General features: G+C 37.3%; 1 protein-coding gene across 1 annotated transcript; it reads right to left on the bottom strand.

The window, feature by feature from the left end:
• Positions 1-208: 208 nt before the first annotated feature.
• LOC114170572 (vacuolar protein sorting-associated protein 41 homolog) lies at positions 209-17,197 on the bottom strand. Its single transcript, XM_028056079.1, has 19 exons — positions 16,845-17,197; positions 15,881-16,150; positions 15,601-15,780; positions 15,160-15,417; positions 13,733-13,865; positions 13,166-13,256; positions 10,754-10,856; positions 10,012-10,115; positions 9,840-9,933; positions 9,578-9,733; positions 9,436-9,498; positions 9,227-9,292; positions 8,635-8,835; positions 2,089-2,166; positions 1,892-2,011; positions 1,704-1,784; positions 1,225-1,310; positions 1,001-1,082; positions 209-906 (listed from the first exon to the last, which is right to left on the bottom strand). Exons 1-19 carry the CDS (start codon positions 17,103-17,105, stop codon positions 466-468), a joined length of 2,868 nt encoding a protein of 955 aa, XP_027911880.1. The 5' UTR covers positions 17,106-17,197; the 3' UTR covers positions 209-465.
• Positions 17,198-17,392: the final 195 nt, after the last annotated feature.

Here is a 17,392-nt window from a genome sequence, read left to right on the forward strand (position 1 = left end):
AAGAATTAAACATTATTTTTCTTTTAAGATCTGTATAAGAAGTTTTGCAAGAATAAGTATATGGTTTAACTATATTGGTTGTTCTTAAAAATGCTATAACCTTTTCTTTTAATCCCTATAAAATCTTAATGTGTTTAATTTGTATATTCAAACATTGAGACAGCATGGACAATATAACGAATTTGAAACTAAAGAGAGAATCATCCCATACACAAAGTTTAAACTTCATTACGTGGTTGGTAACATAGAAAATACACATGGCATAAATAATTTTATATGATCAAAGATATGAAATACACAAGACATCGAGACAATGCAAAAAATGGGGAGTGAAACCCGTGATTAATTATATTGATAAAAAAAAAATTGACAACAAATGAAACCACAAATGCTCTTGGTGCATGGAACTACGAACTAAAAGATTAACCATGCAAACACAAACTGTGGACACATACAAAAACACACTCAACTAGAAGCAGTAGTACACAATATACAGCGCATTCGTGGGCCACCCGATTTGGTTTCTTCATCTTCAGCGTCATCGCTAGCATCGTCCTCATAACCATTGTAATCATCATACATTCCTGCCTTTAGGGACGTGGTTTCTTTCTTGTTACTACTAGTGTAAGATGAATCCATGAGACAAGTTGTATGATAACCATGACAGCAAAAGAAAACAATGACCGATACATTCTGAATAGAAAATGGATCAAAACATATACAACATCTTCCACCTCCCCGAGTCTTTGACTTCATCTCCATAGTTCTCAGATTCGGGGATTTCTCAAATAGTTGAGAAGCACGAGTGTCACTCATTTTAACCCGTGTCTCATCTTCTTCATTACCTAAAGAAACTCCATGCCTTGCCTCTTTGTAATACTTGATTAAAAGATTGACACAATCCGCCTATTTCAATAACACCAAGTCAGTGGGATATTGATCAGATTCAAGAATTTGGACTCCAAAGGTCGAGCCAGAGGGAATAGGGAAGAAAAAACACCTTAAGGATATCATTGCACCCATGCCTGAGTGATGTTTCAGTCCTGTAGTCAGTGATAATCTTAACCAGTCGATCCCGGAGCCTATAGAAAGTAGATAGAGATATTACAGTCAGTGAACATAGTGCTTACTGACACATACATATCTGTATGACTTTAGGCCAGCACAAATTCTAATAGTATTTTCGAATACAATCTGATAACAAAGTTCACATTAATTACTTACCGAGGTATTTCCAACCCATTAGGAACCTTATTTACAATGTAAAGGGGATCCAGATTTCCAACCGTGTGCTCCAACAATATGCCCACCTATTAATTACAAAAATCAAGCTTAAAATAGAACGAGAAAGGGTAGAAGTACAGAATACTAGCAGAATTGGTCAGTTATTTCTCTCTTTTCTTTTTTCAATTTCTACTAATCAAGGTTCTAAAGGTTAAATAAAAACAAATTTAGGGTATTATTTTGGTAAAAATAAACAAAAAAATATGCCTAGATTTTTTTTCTGGCATTATATTTGTCTTTTTGTCATTTTTAAAGCAATGTAGAGCACTAATTTACAAAAGAAGCTGATCTTTACATGGATAACAAGTAGTAACTAATCCCACTAAAACATCATATATGTGTGGTAAATCATCATATATTCTAGTACAACACAATGATTTCACATTCAAGCCTGTCAAAAAGTTAAGTTATCATGGTACCATTTCAGGTTTGTGAAGGCATTGCTTGATCAATTCTTCCCAAAGCTCATCATCATGCTGCATGGTGACAAACTCTACAGCCTGCAAAATATCATGACAACTTCAAACATAAAATCACCACAGTTTTGGTTCATGATTTAGACGTTGGTTGAAACCAAACTCATTCAATTGAAAAAGAAAACAATTACCTCCTCTATATCCCCCAAATGGTTTATAATAACAGCTAGGGCTTGTTTTGAGTTTCCCATCCTTCCTAAAATGAAGACTTGCTCCCTCAATAGGTCCCTTTTAATGCAAATTTCATAAGCCTGAAAAACAACTTTCAGAATTTGATTCACAATCATACAGTACAAATTACTGTCAAAGTTTTCCATTGGTTCATCACCTTCTCAAGGGTGTAGTGCTGACTGCTACGGAGAAAAGGTAGTAGCATCTTTGGATCATAGTCTGCGTAGAGTTCTACCTATGCGCATTATACCAAAAAGAAATTATATTAAATGACTGAAAACAATAGTTTAATGACGTTTACAAACCATTATTACAAACCATTATTATACCAGGCAAAACCGATGAGAGAAGAGTAGAGCAGTAAAGACTCGGCAAGAATCAGTATTAATACTAACAACATAACCCAGGCGCCAAAAGGCAAAAAGGCTTCCTGTTGCTATGCGAAGGTATACGAAGGGTCATATTATGCAGTCTTACCCTCGCATGTGCAAAGAGACTGTTTCTGGATTTGAACTCATGACCAAGTGGTCACCAAGATGCAACTTTACGCTGCACCAGAGGTTGTCCTCAGCAATCAGCACTGATATTATTATGCTATTAAAATTGAGAGACAGAAATGGTGCAGCCGGAATACCACATAAATGTATCACAAAAATAGGGCAATTGTCTTAGACTACAAAAACAGGATGCCTTCTTCTTCTCTTAAAAATAAAGTTCCTTATTCCATTCTATTTCCAAAAGAGCCTCTCTTTCATATCACTCCACGTGTTTTTGGTTGTGTATGTTTTGTCCATGACATGTCTCCAGGTCTAGACAAACTCTCAGCAAGATCTATCAAATGTGTCTTGGGTTATTCTCGTCTTCAAAAAGGATATCGATGTTACTCTCCCGAAATTAAAGAGAAGAAGATTTTAAAGGAATTTGAGAGTGTGTGTTCTCTCCTCTTAGGTTTCAATATTTATAGTACATGAGATACAATGGATGAGAGGAAAGAGGAGAATTCTAGAAGATGCTCCTAGGAACTAGAACTAAAGCATGCTCCTAGGAACTAGGACTAAAGCATGCTTCTAGGAACTAGATCTAAAGCATGCTCCTAGAAAAATGAATCTCCTTTAAGACTATTTATTCTAACACTCCCCCTCAAGCTGGAGCATACAAATTGTATGTGCCAAGCTTGGAACATATAAATTCAATCCTAGGACCTCTCAAGGATTTTGTTAATACATCTGCAAGTTGTTCATTCGATCCTACAAATTCTGTGCAAATTTCTTTGGTCATCAATTTTTCTCGAATAAAGTGACAATCAATTTCAATATGTTTGGTCCTTTCATGAAACACTGGATTAGAAGCGATGTGGAGAGCAGCTTGATTATCACAATACATCTTCATTGGTTGAATGTTGCAAAAACCTATTTCTTGTAGAAATTGTTTAACCCATATAAGTTCACATGTTAGGGATGCCATTGCTCTATACTCTGCTTCAGCGGATGATCGTGCAACAACATTTTGCTTTTTACTTTTCCACGAGACTATATTTCCTCCAAGAAAAACACAATATCCCGTGGTAGAACGTCTATCCATAGGAGAACTAGCCCAATCAGCATCACAATATCCAAAAACTTGAGTATTCCCTTTATCCTCATAAAGTAGTCCTTGTCCTGGAGCTTTTTTAAGATACCTTAGAATACGAATGACAACATTCCAATGATCGATAGACGGATTCTGCATGAATTGACTCACAACACTAACTGCAAAGGATAAATCTGGTCTGGTAATAGTAAGATAAATAAGTTTTCCAACTAGTCTTCTGTACCTTTCTGGATCAGAGAAAGCTTCTCCCTGTTCTGCCATTAATTTCTGATTTGGATCCATGGGACAATCCACTGGTTTACAGTCGATCGTACCTGTCTCTTTAAGGATGTCAAGAGCATATTTCCTTTGAGAAATTACAACTCCTTCCTTTGACTGGGCTACTTCTATACCCAGAAAATATTTTAGAGTTCCAAGATCCTTGGTTTGAAAATGATGGCATAAGTGTTCTTTTAACTGAGAGATTTTACCAACATCATTGCCTGTGATCACTATATCATCGACATACACTATTAAGTACACACATTTTTCGGGAGAGGTAAGGCAATAGAAAACAGAGTGGTCTGCCTCACTGCGTTTCAGCCCAAAGTTTTGAACAATGTGGCTGAATTTCCCGAACCAAGCACGTGGAGATTGCTTGAGACCATAGAGAGAGCGACGTAACTTACAAACCAAACCAGACTCCCCCTGAGCAACAAATCCAGGAGGTTGCTCCATGTAAACTTCCTCTTCAAGATCTCCCTGCAGAAAAGCATTTTTAATGTCTAGTTGATGAAGGGGCCAATGACGAATGGCTGCCATTGCAAGAAAGAGTCTGACGGTAGTCATTTTGGCTACTGGTGAAAAAGTATCACTGTAATCAAGTCCATAGATTTGAGTGTATCCTTTGGCCACCAATCGTGCCTTAAGTCGATCAACTTCACCGTTGGGTCCAACTTCAATGGCAGCCTATTAATGAGATAACATGCAGTTAGGATAGCATCACCCCAATAATGAATCGGCATATTTGCACCAAGCAATAAGGTACGAGCAGTTTCAACTAGATGGCTATTCTTCCTTTCTGCTATACCATTTTGTTGAGGTGTATGAGGGCAAGTAGATTGATGCAAAATGCCATGTGAGTTTAAGAGCTTGGATAATTCAGAGGAAAAATATTCTTTAGCATTATCGCTTCTGAAAATTTTGATTATTTTCCCAAATTGATTTCGAATTTCGTTTAAAAAGGATATAAAAATTTGCAAAAGTTCAGAACGATCCTTCATTAAATAAATCCAGGTACATCTAGAAAACTCATCAATAAAAGTAACAAAATATCTGAAGCCAGAAGATGACACACGGCTTGGCCCCCAAATGTCAGAATGGATAATAGAAAAAACAGAATCACATCTAGATTCATAATGTTTAGGAAAAGAAGACCTCACATGTTTCCCTAATTGACATGATTCACATTCCAAAGTTTGGAGACTATTGAGTTCAGGGACCATCTTCTTTAGTTTCGTCAAATGAGGATGTCCTAAGCGGTCATGTAGCAATTTAGGAGATGAAGCAACACAAGATATAGATGGGCTAGAACCAAGGTAATAAAGGCCTCTAGATTCATGTCCTTCGCCAATCATCCGACCCGTACCATGTTCCTGTATGACAAAAGAGTTGGCATCAAAGGTTACTGAACAATTTAATGATTTTGTTAATTGACTTAAAGAGATGAGACTAAAGGGACACTCAGGAACGAAAAGAACAAATTTTAAGTTCAAAGAAGGAGAAAGAGAAACTTGACCAATTCCTTGGGAAGCTACTTTGGATCCATTAGCAAGGGTTATGAAATGAGATGTTTTAGGAAAGGAGAGAGAGGAGAACAAGGAGATATTACCAGAAATATGATCAGATGCACCTGAGTCAATAATCCATGGGTTGTGACTCTCCGTAGATTGTGAAATGCAGGCAGTTGACAAACTAGGAGTTGTAGATGATTGAGCTAGATTGCTGGATTTCAACTTTAAATATTCCTGATATTCTTCTTCAGAGAATTTTGTCTTAGAACTTTCAGCTTTGGAAATATTGGTTGTCTTTCCAGGAAAGCCATGTAGTGAGTAGCAATTCTCTTGAGTGTGGCCCATTCTTTCACAATATGTGCATTGGGGACGCCCTCTAGCACCACGCCCTCCTCTAGCACCACGATTTCCTTTACCACGAAATGAAATCATAGCAGAAGACTCAGCATTCTCTTGGAGATTTCTATGCTTAAGGGATGGAACACGAAGGAGACGTGTTATCAGGTTCTCCATAGAAGGGACTTCTTGACTAGTTAGAATTTGATCCCTAATATGATTAAATTCCGGATTCATTGCTCGAAGAATCATAACCATGTAAAACTTATCCAACTTTCCTTTTATTTCTTCTAATGAGTCCACTTCTAAGAACACCTTTAATTCCTCAACAGCAGATTGAGCTTCAGCCATAAAATTGACCATATCATTGTCAGATTGCTTTAAAGAAGATAGTCGATTAGCCGAATCGTAGAGCCGTTGGATATCATTTGCGAATATATTTTGGGCCTTCTTCCAAAAAGAATGACATGTTTTAAAGGCCCTAAGCGTACTCAAAATATTAGGCTCTACCGATTGCCAAAGTAGAGCACAAAGCTAAAAATCAATTTTCTTCCGTTGCTGAATTTGATCTTGTGGCACTGAGCTTCCATCTTCTTCCAAATGATCATGAAACCCTTGACCAAGGAACCAAAGTTCCACAGATGCAGACCAAGACAAGTAATTTTTTCCATTTAATTTTTCCAAAATTATGGAAGTAGTGCCCGAAAAAGATGGAATACTCCCTGAAGACATGATAAGTTGACAGTAGCTGGTGGACTATCCGAGAAAAAAAACAGCAGAACCGAACAAAAAACAGGGGTTCAAGAAAGAATCTTAGGGTTTTAGGAGAGAGAACCCTAAGAGACTCACCAAAACGCTGTGAAACCAGAAACGAAGGACAGATATGGACTCACGGTGCTCCGGCGAGTTAAACGAAGGTGGTCTGGAGATGATCCGGCCACGGGACGGCGGCGCGTGAGACCCACGCGCCTATGGAAGCAGCGGCGTTGAACGGCGCGTGCCGGCACGTGAAGCAGCGAACGAAGGCGCGACCATCTGGGTTGGATTGCGCTCCTCGAGGCGACTCGAACCTAGGTGATGGCAAAAATACGACGGCGGCGGACGGCGGCGGACGGCGGCGGCCGACGGCGGACAGCGACGGATGGCGAACGACGGAGGACCAGTCCTTTGACAGAGACAGGCAGAGCGGGATCGACCCGCTCTGATACAAACTCTCAGCAAGATCTATCAAATGTGTCTTCTTGGGTTATTCTCGTCTTCAAAAAGGATATCGATGTTACTCTCCCGAAATTAAAGAGAAGAAGATTTTAAAGGAATTTGAGAGTGTGTGTTCTCTCCTCTTAGGTTTCAATATTTATAGTACATGAGATACAATGGATGAGAGGAAAGAGGAGAATTCTAGAAGATGCTCCTAGGAACTAGAACTAAAGCATGCTCCTAGGAACTAGGACTAAAGCATGCTTCTAGGAACTAGATCTAAAGCATGCTCCTAGGAAAATGAATCTCCTTTAAGACTATTTATTCTAACATAAAGTTCAATTAAAAATTAGCAAACCTAGGTTGAATCAGAATAGACACAATGACCTGATGATTCTAGTTCCAGGGCACACACACACACTTATGCACAACAACTAGAGATGTTACATATCCTTATATTAAGGGCGGGACAGTTCCATGTTAGAGAAGCAGAACAGTGTGTCTACAGCTAAAAACCCAAAGCTAAAGATTCGACCACACAAGGCCAAACTCAAGGTGAGAGAAAGTCCCCTCACATCCATGGTTGCATGCTTGTGAATAAAATGTGCAGCTCCTGGATTTCTGGTAGCTCTCAAAGTCTTTTACTTATGGCATTTGCATTTCAGCCACGCTTTTCAATGTCTACCAAACTTTATGTCATGATAAAATTATTGTTTTAACACTTAACATTACAATACACATAAAACCATCCATGAGTTTTCACCTAATTCATGACATGAAATAGTTTTTGACACATCAATTATCGGAGACTCCATAACCTACCAGGTGGATTGATTATATGGATAAACCACCTATGTGTTTTAGTATAAACCTATCATTAACGAAACCATGTCATCTCTTTCCAAGGCTCACAGATTAGTACAAGTTGTGTTTGTTGTTGTCCATTGCCTGAGACAAACCATTTCTTTTATTTGGGCTTGGGACCAGTAACGTAATAATTTTCAACAGGCACATCATAAGAAATTTATCCAAATATAATGTTAAATTTCAGTTGATACAGCAAGAAGATTCTCCCAACAAATAAGATGACTAATGCACAAGGCTCCCCGACAAGTGGAGTCTAAGGAGGGTCCGTGTAAAGAGCCTTATCACCCATGCAAGCAAAGAGAGTGCTTTCAAGATTTAAAAACATGATCTCCAAACTTTTAGCTATCTCATTGACAAGACAAACACTGGATAAACTTTAGAGCAAATACACATGTAAAAATGAGGATGGGACATTTGTCCCTATGACACTTATTCCGTGATACTTCACTCAAATTCGTCATTGGTTAAAATCTTTCATTGGTTAAAACCCTCTCTTGGTAGCCCTTTTTGGGACGTTGACAACTGACTCTAATACCAATTGATATGCACCCATAGACTTAGGGAAGCCACCCTTAAAAGCTAGTTGTTGTTAAGGAAAACAGCCAAACACTTAACTACTCCAGCAAACATTTTATGTTATTTGATGTGGGACCTAGACACCCAATATTAACCAAGTCCCTATCGTTGGATCTGACATTTCCTTGTTCCTGTACATTTGTCTTGGACCATAATCAGTTACAGTCAGAGTTATCACTTAATGAGGTTTACAACTTTATTTTCTATAAGAGAAACAAAGGTAGTAAAGGTTGAGAGGAACTCCAAACGCCAGACACATGGCTTTCATCAATTGTAATTGTAAGTACTAAATCCAGATTAACTTACAGCTTAGATTCCAAAGCTAAGGAAGCTTGCAAAAAGCTAAATGAAAGAAACAAAACTACCTGCATATCATGGAAGTCTTTCCCAGCATGAGGATTTACTTCAAATAATGAATGAAGATATAAATGTAAAAAATATCTACGATCACTCTTATCATCGGCATTTAGAAGTTGCTTCACAACTTCGGGTGGACTTATTAAGTCCCTATTTTGGATCAACAAAGGAACTGCACGCTTGCAATCTAGCATCATTAATTGAACAACCTGCACAGAAAAACATTAAACAAATAAGAGTCAATTAGGTACAGACAGAACCAAACTCATATACTGCTTAAAATAAAAAAATTCAACAACTCTATAAACAATTCTGGGAATAGTGAAATCTTACTCAACCAATTTGGCAAATCTAATATGGTACTTTGTTCATTAATCCTCCTTTGTATGCATTCAATATATAAAAAAAAATATCCGATAGGGCAAACATGGATACCCAGACCTTAATAAACTACATTGAAGCTAGTAAAGAAAAAAAATCAGGTGATTAAAATAGAATGCCAGCAGATATATGAAACATAAATTTGTCAGGTAAGGTACGTCCTATAAAGAAAACACAGAATTCCAAGATTACCGTAACTTCTACAAAGCATAATTATACCTTTCCACGAATTGCATCATGTAGGTTATGTTTATCAATAAAATCAAATACTTCTGGTTTCAAAAGCTGAAAAATTCAACCAAACAAAAAAGGAAAGTCAATTAGCTATAATAACAAATAGACAATATGCTCTAGTATAAAGCATGCGTATAGCATTTAATACATGTCATGGCTGCCTGAATGCAAGAAAAATTTCTTTGAACACTTACATCGGCATACAACAAGAAGGCCTTCTCATATTGCCCATTGATTACATACAACTCTGCCAGTGCCTAGAACAAAATAAAAAAATGCTAACATAAATATGTGGTTAACAGATTAAAAAATGCAAGTTTGATTGATCAGACTGACCTCCTTAAGTGAATCAGTCATGGACGAAGTATTTAGCTGAGGTTCAATGGCTGAAATTACAGGTAATGCAGAATAAATTACAGAAGGCCAGGATTTTACAGTTGACAAGAGATCCTTATGAAAAGAAGAATTTGTAGCCAATGCAACAAGAGCAACCTGTAGAACCAAAAGCAGCATACAAGATTATGTATACCAAGCAAGTTAATTACAGATACTGAGCAAGCACATTAATTGTGACAGAAACCATTTTGTTTTAGCCAACCTCATAAGCAGTGTCACGTAGTCTGGGGTTTTCTGTAGGCATGTAAGGAACTAAAACAGGAAGTTGACGAAGATGTGCAAAATGGAAAACCCATCTGTTTGAAAGCAGTTCATTAAACAACAATTACAAATCAGAACACAGTAACAGACTAGCAAATAATGACATGTTGTACCTCTCCCAAGCTGGAGCTGATCCCCGAAGCAACTTGGGACAGAGAGATGCTGCTTCACTGTATTTTCTTTCCACGATCAGATGATCAAGGTACCTAGATCCCACCTGCAAAGATAGTGGGAAAAATGAAAAACTTCTCATAATAATACTCAAATGGACAAATTCAACTAGAAGGTAACAAAGCATATACACACAATATATTTATCCACTGTGATTTATTTCATAAAAAAGAACTAATATTAAAGAAAAGAAAAGTACAATAAGGGATACCGAAAGCCGGTAAGGTACCCTCAAGAGTAAAGACTTTCAAATAACTAAACTAAAACAAACATAAGAATTACCAATTGCATCAAAATAGAGTCTTGGGGAAACTAGACATTAAAGAAAACGGTCAATCATGCTTCAATACCAATCAAGTTGATTTCAAGTTTTATATAGATCTACGCGGAGCAGGTCAACAGTTTTACTTTACATAATCCAGTCACCACTAATTATATAGGAAATTACTACAAAATTCATTTCATTTCATCTTAAATGTCTATATAGAGTGTCATTGATAGCAAAGCAAATGATAATAAATTAATAGATTTCTAGAAAAACAAAGTAGTTGACGAGCTTTCACAAACATACAATCAACTTAAACAAGTGCCTACATATGCAATTGGGCAAATCCTCATTCTAATTATGTGCCATACATGTACCCTTTATTAGAAGTTAGATTGAAATAGGATAAACCATAATACCTCATCAAGTAGTTCACTTCGTCCCTGGCCAGATTCAACCACAGCCAATGCTTTTTCATGCCACCCATGCTGAAGAAGCCACGCAATATGATCTTCAGTATCCCTGATTATTAAAATGCACCAAATTTTCTAAATTATCTAATTTAACTTTTTCTGATCTTTAGAAAAACTTGGAAAATAAACATGATATTTAAAGGCTTAATTGAACTTTTTATCACTCAACTTTGGTACTTCTGCAAATTTTCCAACCTTTCGTTTATTGTACCATATAAGTAAAAAACTAATCCGTCAATTGGAACTCAGATGACATGATTATAAAACAAGTTGAAAATTCAAATGTTGGCCTATGTAGAATGGTACCGCATGTTAATTCTACTATTAGTGTTGTTTGTCGTAAACATTAACCCTGGCCTATCACCATTGTCAACAACATAAACCCTAACTAACTGTTTGAACTTATCAGTTTTCAGAAGCCAGTCACAATCTAAAAAAACTGGATGGCCTACATCTCTCCCCTCAACACCATCATCAACCTCACCACCTCCATCACCATTCTCTTCGGTATTCCCATATGTCCACACCCTTGTGCTAAAATATATTTTTCGTTTCAGATTTTCGGTACACACCACCATAAGAAGAATCAAAACAATGCAGAGAATGAGCAGCCACGTTGCCGAACAAATTGAAGATGGTTTAGTGGAACAGGCTCAATCTGTTGATAAAGTAAGAGAATTGTTGTTGAACTAGGTTCCACTTTGGGTTGGAAACAGTGACTTGATGCGATCCATGATCAACAAATTTGCAATCCACACATAGGGCATCATTATTATGGACGAAGTCGAGGGCCATGCATTGGAATTAGGCACATAGGAACGTGAGCATTTTTGTTGAGAAATTACTGTTTTACCAATTGCATCTTGATGAGCCCAGGTGGTGACAAAGGGGGAGGAACAAGGTATTTTGGTTAAAGATGAGGACTTTGAGGGTTTTGACTCTTTTGGTGTCGCATTGGAGCCTTAGGTGGAAGAGCTTGGAAGGGTTTTTGTTGAGAGAGTGTCTATGTGGTCAGGTTTTGGGTCAGATCCTGGGGGTTGGACTTGGGCTAGGAGAGTGTGGGTGGGTGGGGGAGGTTACAGATGATGAAGGTTTGAGACTTAGGTGGGTTAGTGAAGTTGGCAAAGATACAAAAGGAAATATCCAAAGTGCGGGGGAGTTAGTGGAAGAGACACTTGGAACTCCAAGAGGTTTGAGGTGGAGTGGTACTGAAGACCCTTTTGAGGAAGAATTAGTAGAGCCACATTCTCAAAAGGTTGGGGTCGGAGTAGAGGAAGGGAGGGTAGTCCCAGTTGAGGTGGGGATTTGGGTGGCAATAAAGGATTGAGAGTGGAGGGATGGGTGGTGTGGGAGTCGTTAGGATGTGGGCTAAGGCTTGAGAGAGGAGAGTAGCCATATATATTTAGATTTAGTGCACATGATCATGCCGACATGGAATTGTATCAATTATTTTATTTATTGGCAACATTATGATTCATAGCGGTTTGCCAATTGAGGGATGGGTAAAATGTGCCTAATTTTTAACTTATGGTACAATGGGCTAAAAAAAAGTTCAGTGGAAAAATTCGTGGAAGTGATAAAGTTTAGTAGTAAAAGTGCAATTACGTCTATCTTAAATGTATTAAAAAATTCCAGCATATTGTTTTAGCAAGAACTTTTAGATAAAGAACACACCCTATTTGTTTTTATTTCAAATGATATAGCTTCTTACAACCACAGCAACAGCATGCATTGCCGGGATAATTAAGGGAGGTTAAAATTTCCAATAACAAAGTGTACAAGTGTGAAGGGTAACATGGACAGATGACAGCATTCAGACATCAATTTTTTTCTCTAAAATGAGTCACAAAAGTAAGTTCCTTAGACTATATCATTCTGAAATTCTATAATCTATGATGTGTGAAAAACAATAATATACGAATATTAAACATAACACAACTATCAATGAACTGGACAACAATGATAACCAAATCAAGCTACTCCAATTAGAATTAGAACATTCGTCCCTGCAAGCAATCAACTGAAAACAACCATATCTTGTCTTAGAAAATACAAAGAAACACAAGACAACATTATCATGCTAAGTGGATATGATGAGGTTTAAGACAACTTTTTATCATAAGATGATTTCTTTTCTTACTAAATTCCTCCCCTTTCCTAGAGGGTGGACATGATGAGCAGTTTAAACTTCAAATATTGTCCTCTTTCAATGCATAATAAACAAAGGAAACATCACATATTATGTATTGGTCAAAAACATTTTGTCAACATCCCCCTCAATACTTTTATGGCCACAAGTCATACACAAATGCAACCAAAAGTTAAAACAGTACAATGGATAAAGAAATTGAAATCAACCTTGGCTTGGCAATAACTACATCCTTCAGAGATACAATATAGTAAAGTGGTTCATCACCTGCAGCCCATTGACCACCAGCATAACTGCTACCTACATTTGAATGAAAAACAATATTATGCAGATTTCAGGAAACAATATGTTACTAAGGTGTATATTAGAAAGGAGGAGCTCAGAGGATTCAGGTCTCTCAGGGAGGGAATGAATGAAGAAAAGATTTTGGGAGACAAAATAAAGGGAATTAAGATCCCATGAAGAAAATGGTAAATGCAACCAGATTACCACTGAGGCAACCAAGGGGAATTGGGGGAGGAAAAATTCATACGTGTTAAAAGAAAAGAGATGAGAAGACAGACGGGAGATGAAAAAAATGAAGAGTAGGGGTGTGCACAATCCCTTGAATACTGTGTCACCTATTTTCTATCAGCTATTTCGTCTCCCACTGTAAATCCCCACTTTGCAGGCAGTGATATCATACTAATGTCTGTATCAGTGGAATGAAATACACCATATTCAAAATAGCTGAATATGCTTCAGAACATCACAAACAAAGTAAGCCAAATGTTAACCTGAGAAGGGAGCATGAGCAAGAGAGTAGTCTTTCGCTCTGTAATGCTCGAACCCATGTACTGGCAGAGCATCTGTTGAAAGCTCATCATTATTCCATGTTACTATTCTTACTTCTGGTCTTTGTGCATTGCCCTGTTCAAAATTATTTTACTCAAGCTCTTAAAAAAGTCAAATTTTTGAATATATACATGAATTCAATAAATCACTTTGTAAGAGATATGTATTCAATACATCAATACAGTTATTTTAAAGGTAACAGGATATGGTATGTACAAGATACATATTTAAAAATGTATAAAAATTCAAAAATAAATATATAATTGCAATTCTACATATACAAAATCAAAATACGCATTTTTTAGGTATTGCCGAAATAGATAAAAAATTAAAAATCATTATCATCACAAATTACTTCCTATATTATTTACAAATTACATATAGGGATGGGATAACAATATCTATTTCATTCTTTTTCTTTAAATAATTCATAGAGAGACAATTTTTTAATCAGCTTCACCAAGAGACATGTTCATATATTACGCATACTTGTATGTTTCATGTAGTTTTATAAGGTATAAATGTTTTAAAGCCGTAGAACCTTCAACAATCTCAGTATAAGATAAGTGAAACAAATAAAAGTATCGGTATTTCACAGGTCTTGATACATCATTTACACTTATTGGAGAAGTATCCAGGAGTACTGACATCATGTATGTGAAGCAAATTGAAGTATTGGCGCTTCCTATTATAATACACAAAATACACTTTATTTTTGGCAAATACAATATAAATTTGATTGCTTTCAACTGACTTTGTTATGCAGCTTGAGTTCATTATTTTCTACACCCCCAAAAAGAAACAGTGCCCTCAAAAATCACAATGACATATAGCCAGAATGAGACATGACACATTAGGTCATGCTTGGTAAATCATTTTTCGGGTAAATAATTATTTTTTCTCTTTTCCAAAAGCTCTTTAGCTGGTATAACAATATTGTTTATCCGAAAATAAATAGAACCAACATGCACTAAATAGTAAATAATGCGCATTCCACATGCCTGTCTGTAATATATATGAAAATGTCTAACTAGTGGGAAGCAACATGGTGCTGATCTGGTACCATTGCTTACATATAACACTGAAGCAATCTAAAATATCCAAATGATCAAATTCATTGTTTGATCTTTCACAAAATGTAATAATAAATAAATAAATTTTTCAGCATGCCTATGCATTATAGACCAGGAAATTACTACTTCAAGTTATGATATTTGGAAGAATTTACCATTAAATGAGTAAAAGACAGAAGAATGAACAAAGAAAACAAGTTGTAGCATATAAACACAGGGAGGAGTTTACAATAGGATAGAAGGTCAGCGTGAAAATTAAAGAATTTCATTTCATTATTACCAATGAGCATAAATACCTGCCGTGAAGGAGCTGAGCTACTAAAATCCTTATCTCCATCTTCTCCAGGAATATATGCTAGAACAACCAAAGCATCACCAAAGGGAGCAAGCCCTGAGATGAAATAGCTGGTTTGGAAAGATGCCACGATATCCACCTGGGCCACACCAGACAGAGGAACCTGTCTGAACGACCCATTCGCTGCCCTTTGGTGAATTGTCCTTATTGAAGCAATTTTGACAGATGTTCCCCATCCAATTACCAAGAGGGTATCATCCTACAGTTATAGAAGGCATTAAGCGCCTCAGTTTTATCAAGAAATATACAGGAACATAGGAAATAATGGCCTTGCCACTGTTCAAATTCTAATGCAACAGAATAAGCGTTCAATTATAGCAGTGGAGACTGCATGGAAGAATGGTATAACTCGAGAGCTTGCCTAAATCAACATTTGACTAACCTGCCAGACCAGGTGAGGAAGTAAAAGCTCAGGGCGTGGGCTTCCTCGTGGTTTTTCAATAAATGTAACACGCTGGTCATTGGCAGTATCATAAACCTTCACTCCTGCATCATTAGCCCATGCAACAAGACTTGCTCTCCATTTCACAGCATGTATTGAACCTTCACCAGAGTGCAAAACCTTTGGGGAATGGTAGGGTGGGGTAGTTTTATCGTCAACAAACAAAAAGTACTGTAGAGTAGAGAATAGATATCTCAAGTATTAAAACATTCTGACAAACCTGATCACGGTAGCCCAGCCATTTCTTTGAATTCAAATATAAATGACCAGCCAAACCTCCAGCGACAAATCTCCTGGACATTTTCTTTGCATAATCTGGATCCAAGGCAACTGCCTTCATCGGCCGATGGTAATCAAACTTTAATTTCTCATCAGTGAAAAGGCTGTTTATCACAACTGATCCATCATCAGAACAGCTTCCAATATATTCACCTTCTGTGTCAAAGCTAAGGTCGTTGACAACAGAAGCATGTGCGGAGAATTCCTTAACCTATAACAAGGTAACTCAATTAGAAACGGATTCCTATAAATAACACAACACGCAAGCAATTGACCATGAGCCAACAGCCGCTACACAAGATTTCAAAGCGTAATGTCAACATAAACCAAAATACATCCATAAACCCATGCATAATCTGATTTTGAAGAGAATATCACGAAAACAACTCATTTGCCACACGAATTTCTCCTTTCCATAAATTTAGTCATGCCAGCTCCAAGTTGAGTAAATAACAGTTCAAATTCACAGAAATTACGAAATTCTGACCCCAGAGCTACGTGTAATCTCAAAGCGCACGGATTCAACAAAAACCAGATTACATCCATAATCCTTAGCATACATTTGAAGAGAGTATCAACCAACGAACTTCTCAATAATACAGATTGCTCCGTTCCATAAATTTTATCTACCCAGCTCCAATTCGAGTAACAGTTCGAATTCACAGAAATTGCGAAATCTCAAAGCGCACAGTGCTAGCATAAACCAAATAATATCCACAATTCCTAGCATACATTTGAAGAGAACGTCAAAGCATGCAAGTTCTCAATCACACGAAATATTTCTTTCACTCCATAAATTTGATCTAACCAGCTTCAATTCCAGTAATAATAGCTCAGATACACAATAATCGGAAGATTCTCCACGTCGAATTACGCAACGAATAGATGATCACACGTTAACTAACCTGATTCCCAAGAAAATCGAGGATGTGAACGGTGCCGCCGTGAGTGCCGAGAGCGATCATCCGCTCCGCGACGGCAATACATGACGCGGCGTCACTCGCTAGCAGCGAAGGTATGCTACCTCCCATTCTCTGGTACTTGAGCCTCGGTTCCTCTTCGTCTTCTTCATCTTCCACTTCTTCTTCGTCCTCTTCTTCCTCTTCATCTTCCTCTTCTCTCTCGTCGTCTCCTTCGACGCCGTTCTCAGACGGAAACGGAGCCATTAGGATAGTTATCGCGTGAGGCCTCGTCCCGAGGAGAATGGTGAGTTGGCCAAAATGCGAAATGAGGGAAAGTGAGAAATTAGATCTGTTTGGTTGTGCTAAGAAAATCTTTTTTATTTAATTATTACCATTATTCCTTTCTTTGTTCCTTTTTTTTAAAAAAAAGATGAAATTTCGTGTTACAAAATTTTTCAAGAAAGAGGAAAGGTTCAAACGGTCCCTCGATAAAGTAAATTATGGAGTAGACGACAAAAACAACGAGGTGTTAGGTGCTGATTAGTTAAGAG

This window comes from Vigna unguiculata, chromosome 11, assembly GCF_004118075.2.
Source record: "Vigna unguiculata cultivar IT97K-499-35 chromosome 11, ASM411807v1, whole genome shotgun sequence".
In the NCBI taxonomy this organism is placed as follows: Eukaryota; Viridiplantae; Streptophyta; class Magnoliopsida; order Fabales; family Fabaceae; genus Vigna; species Vigna unguiculata.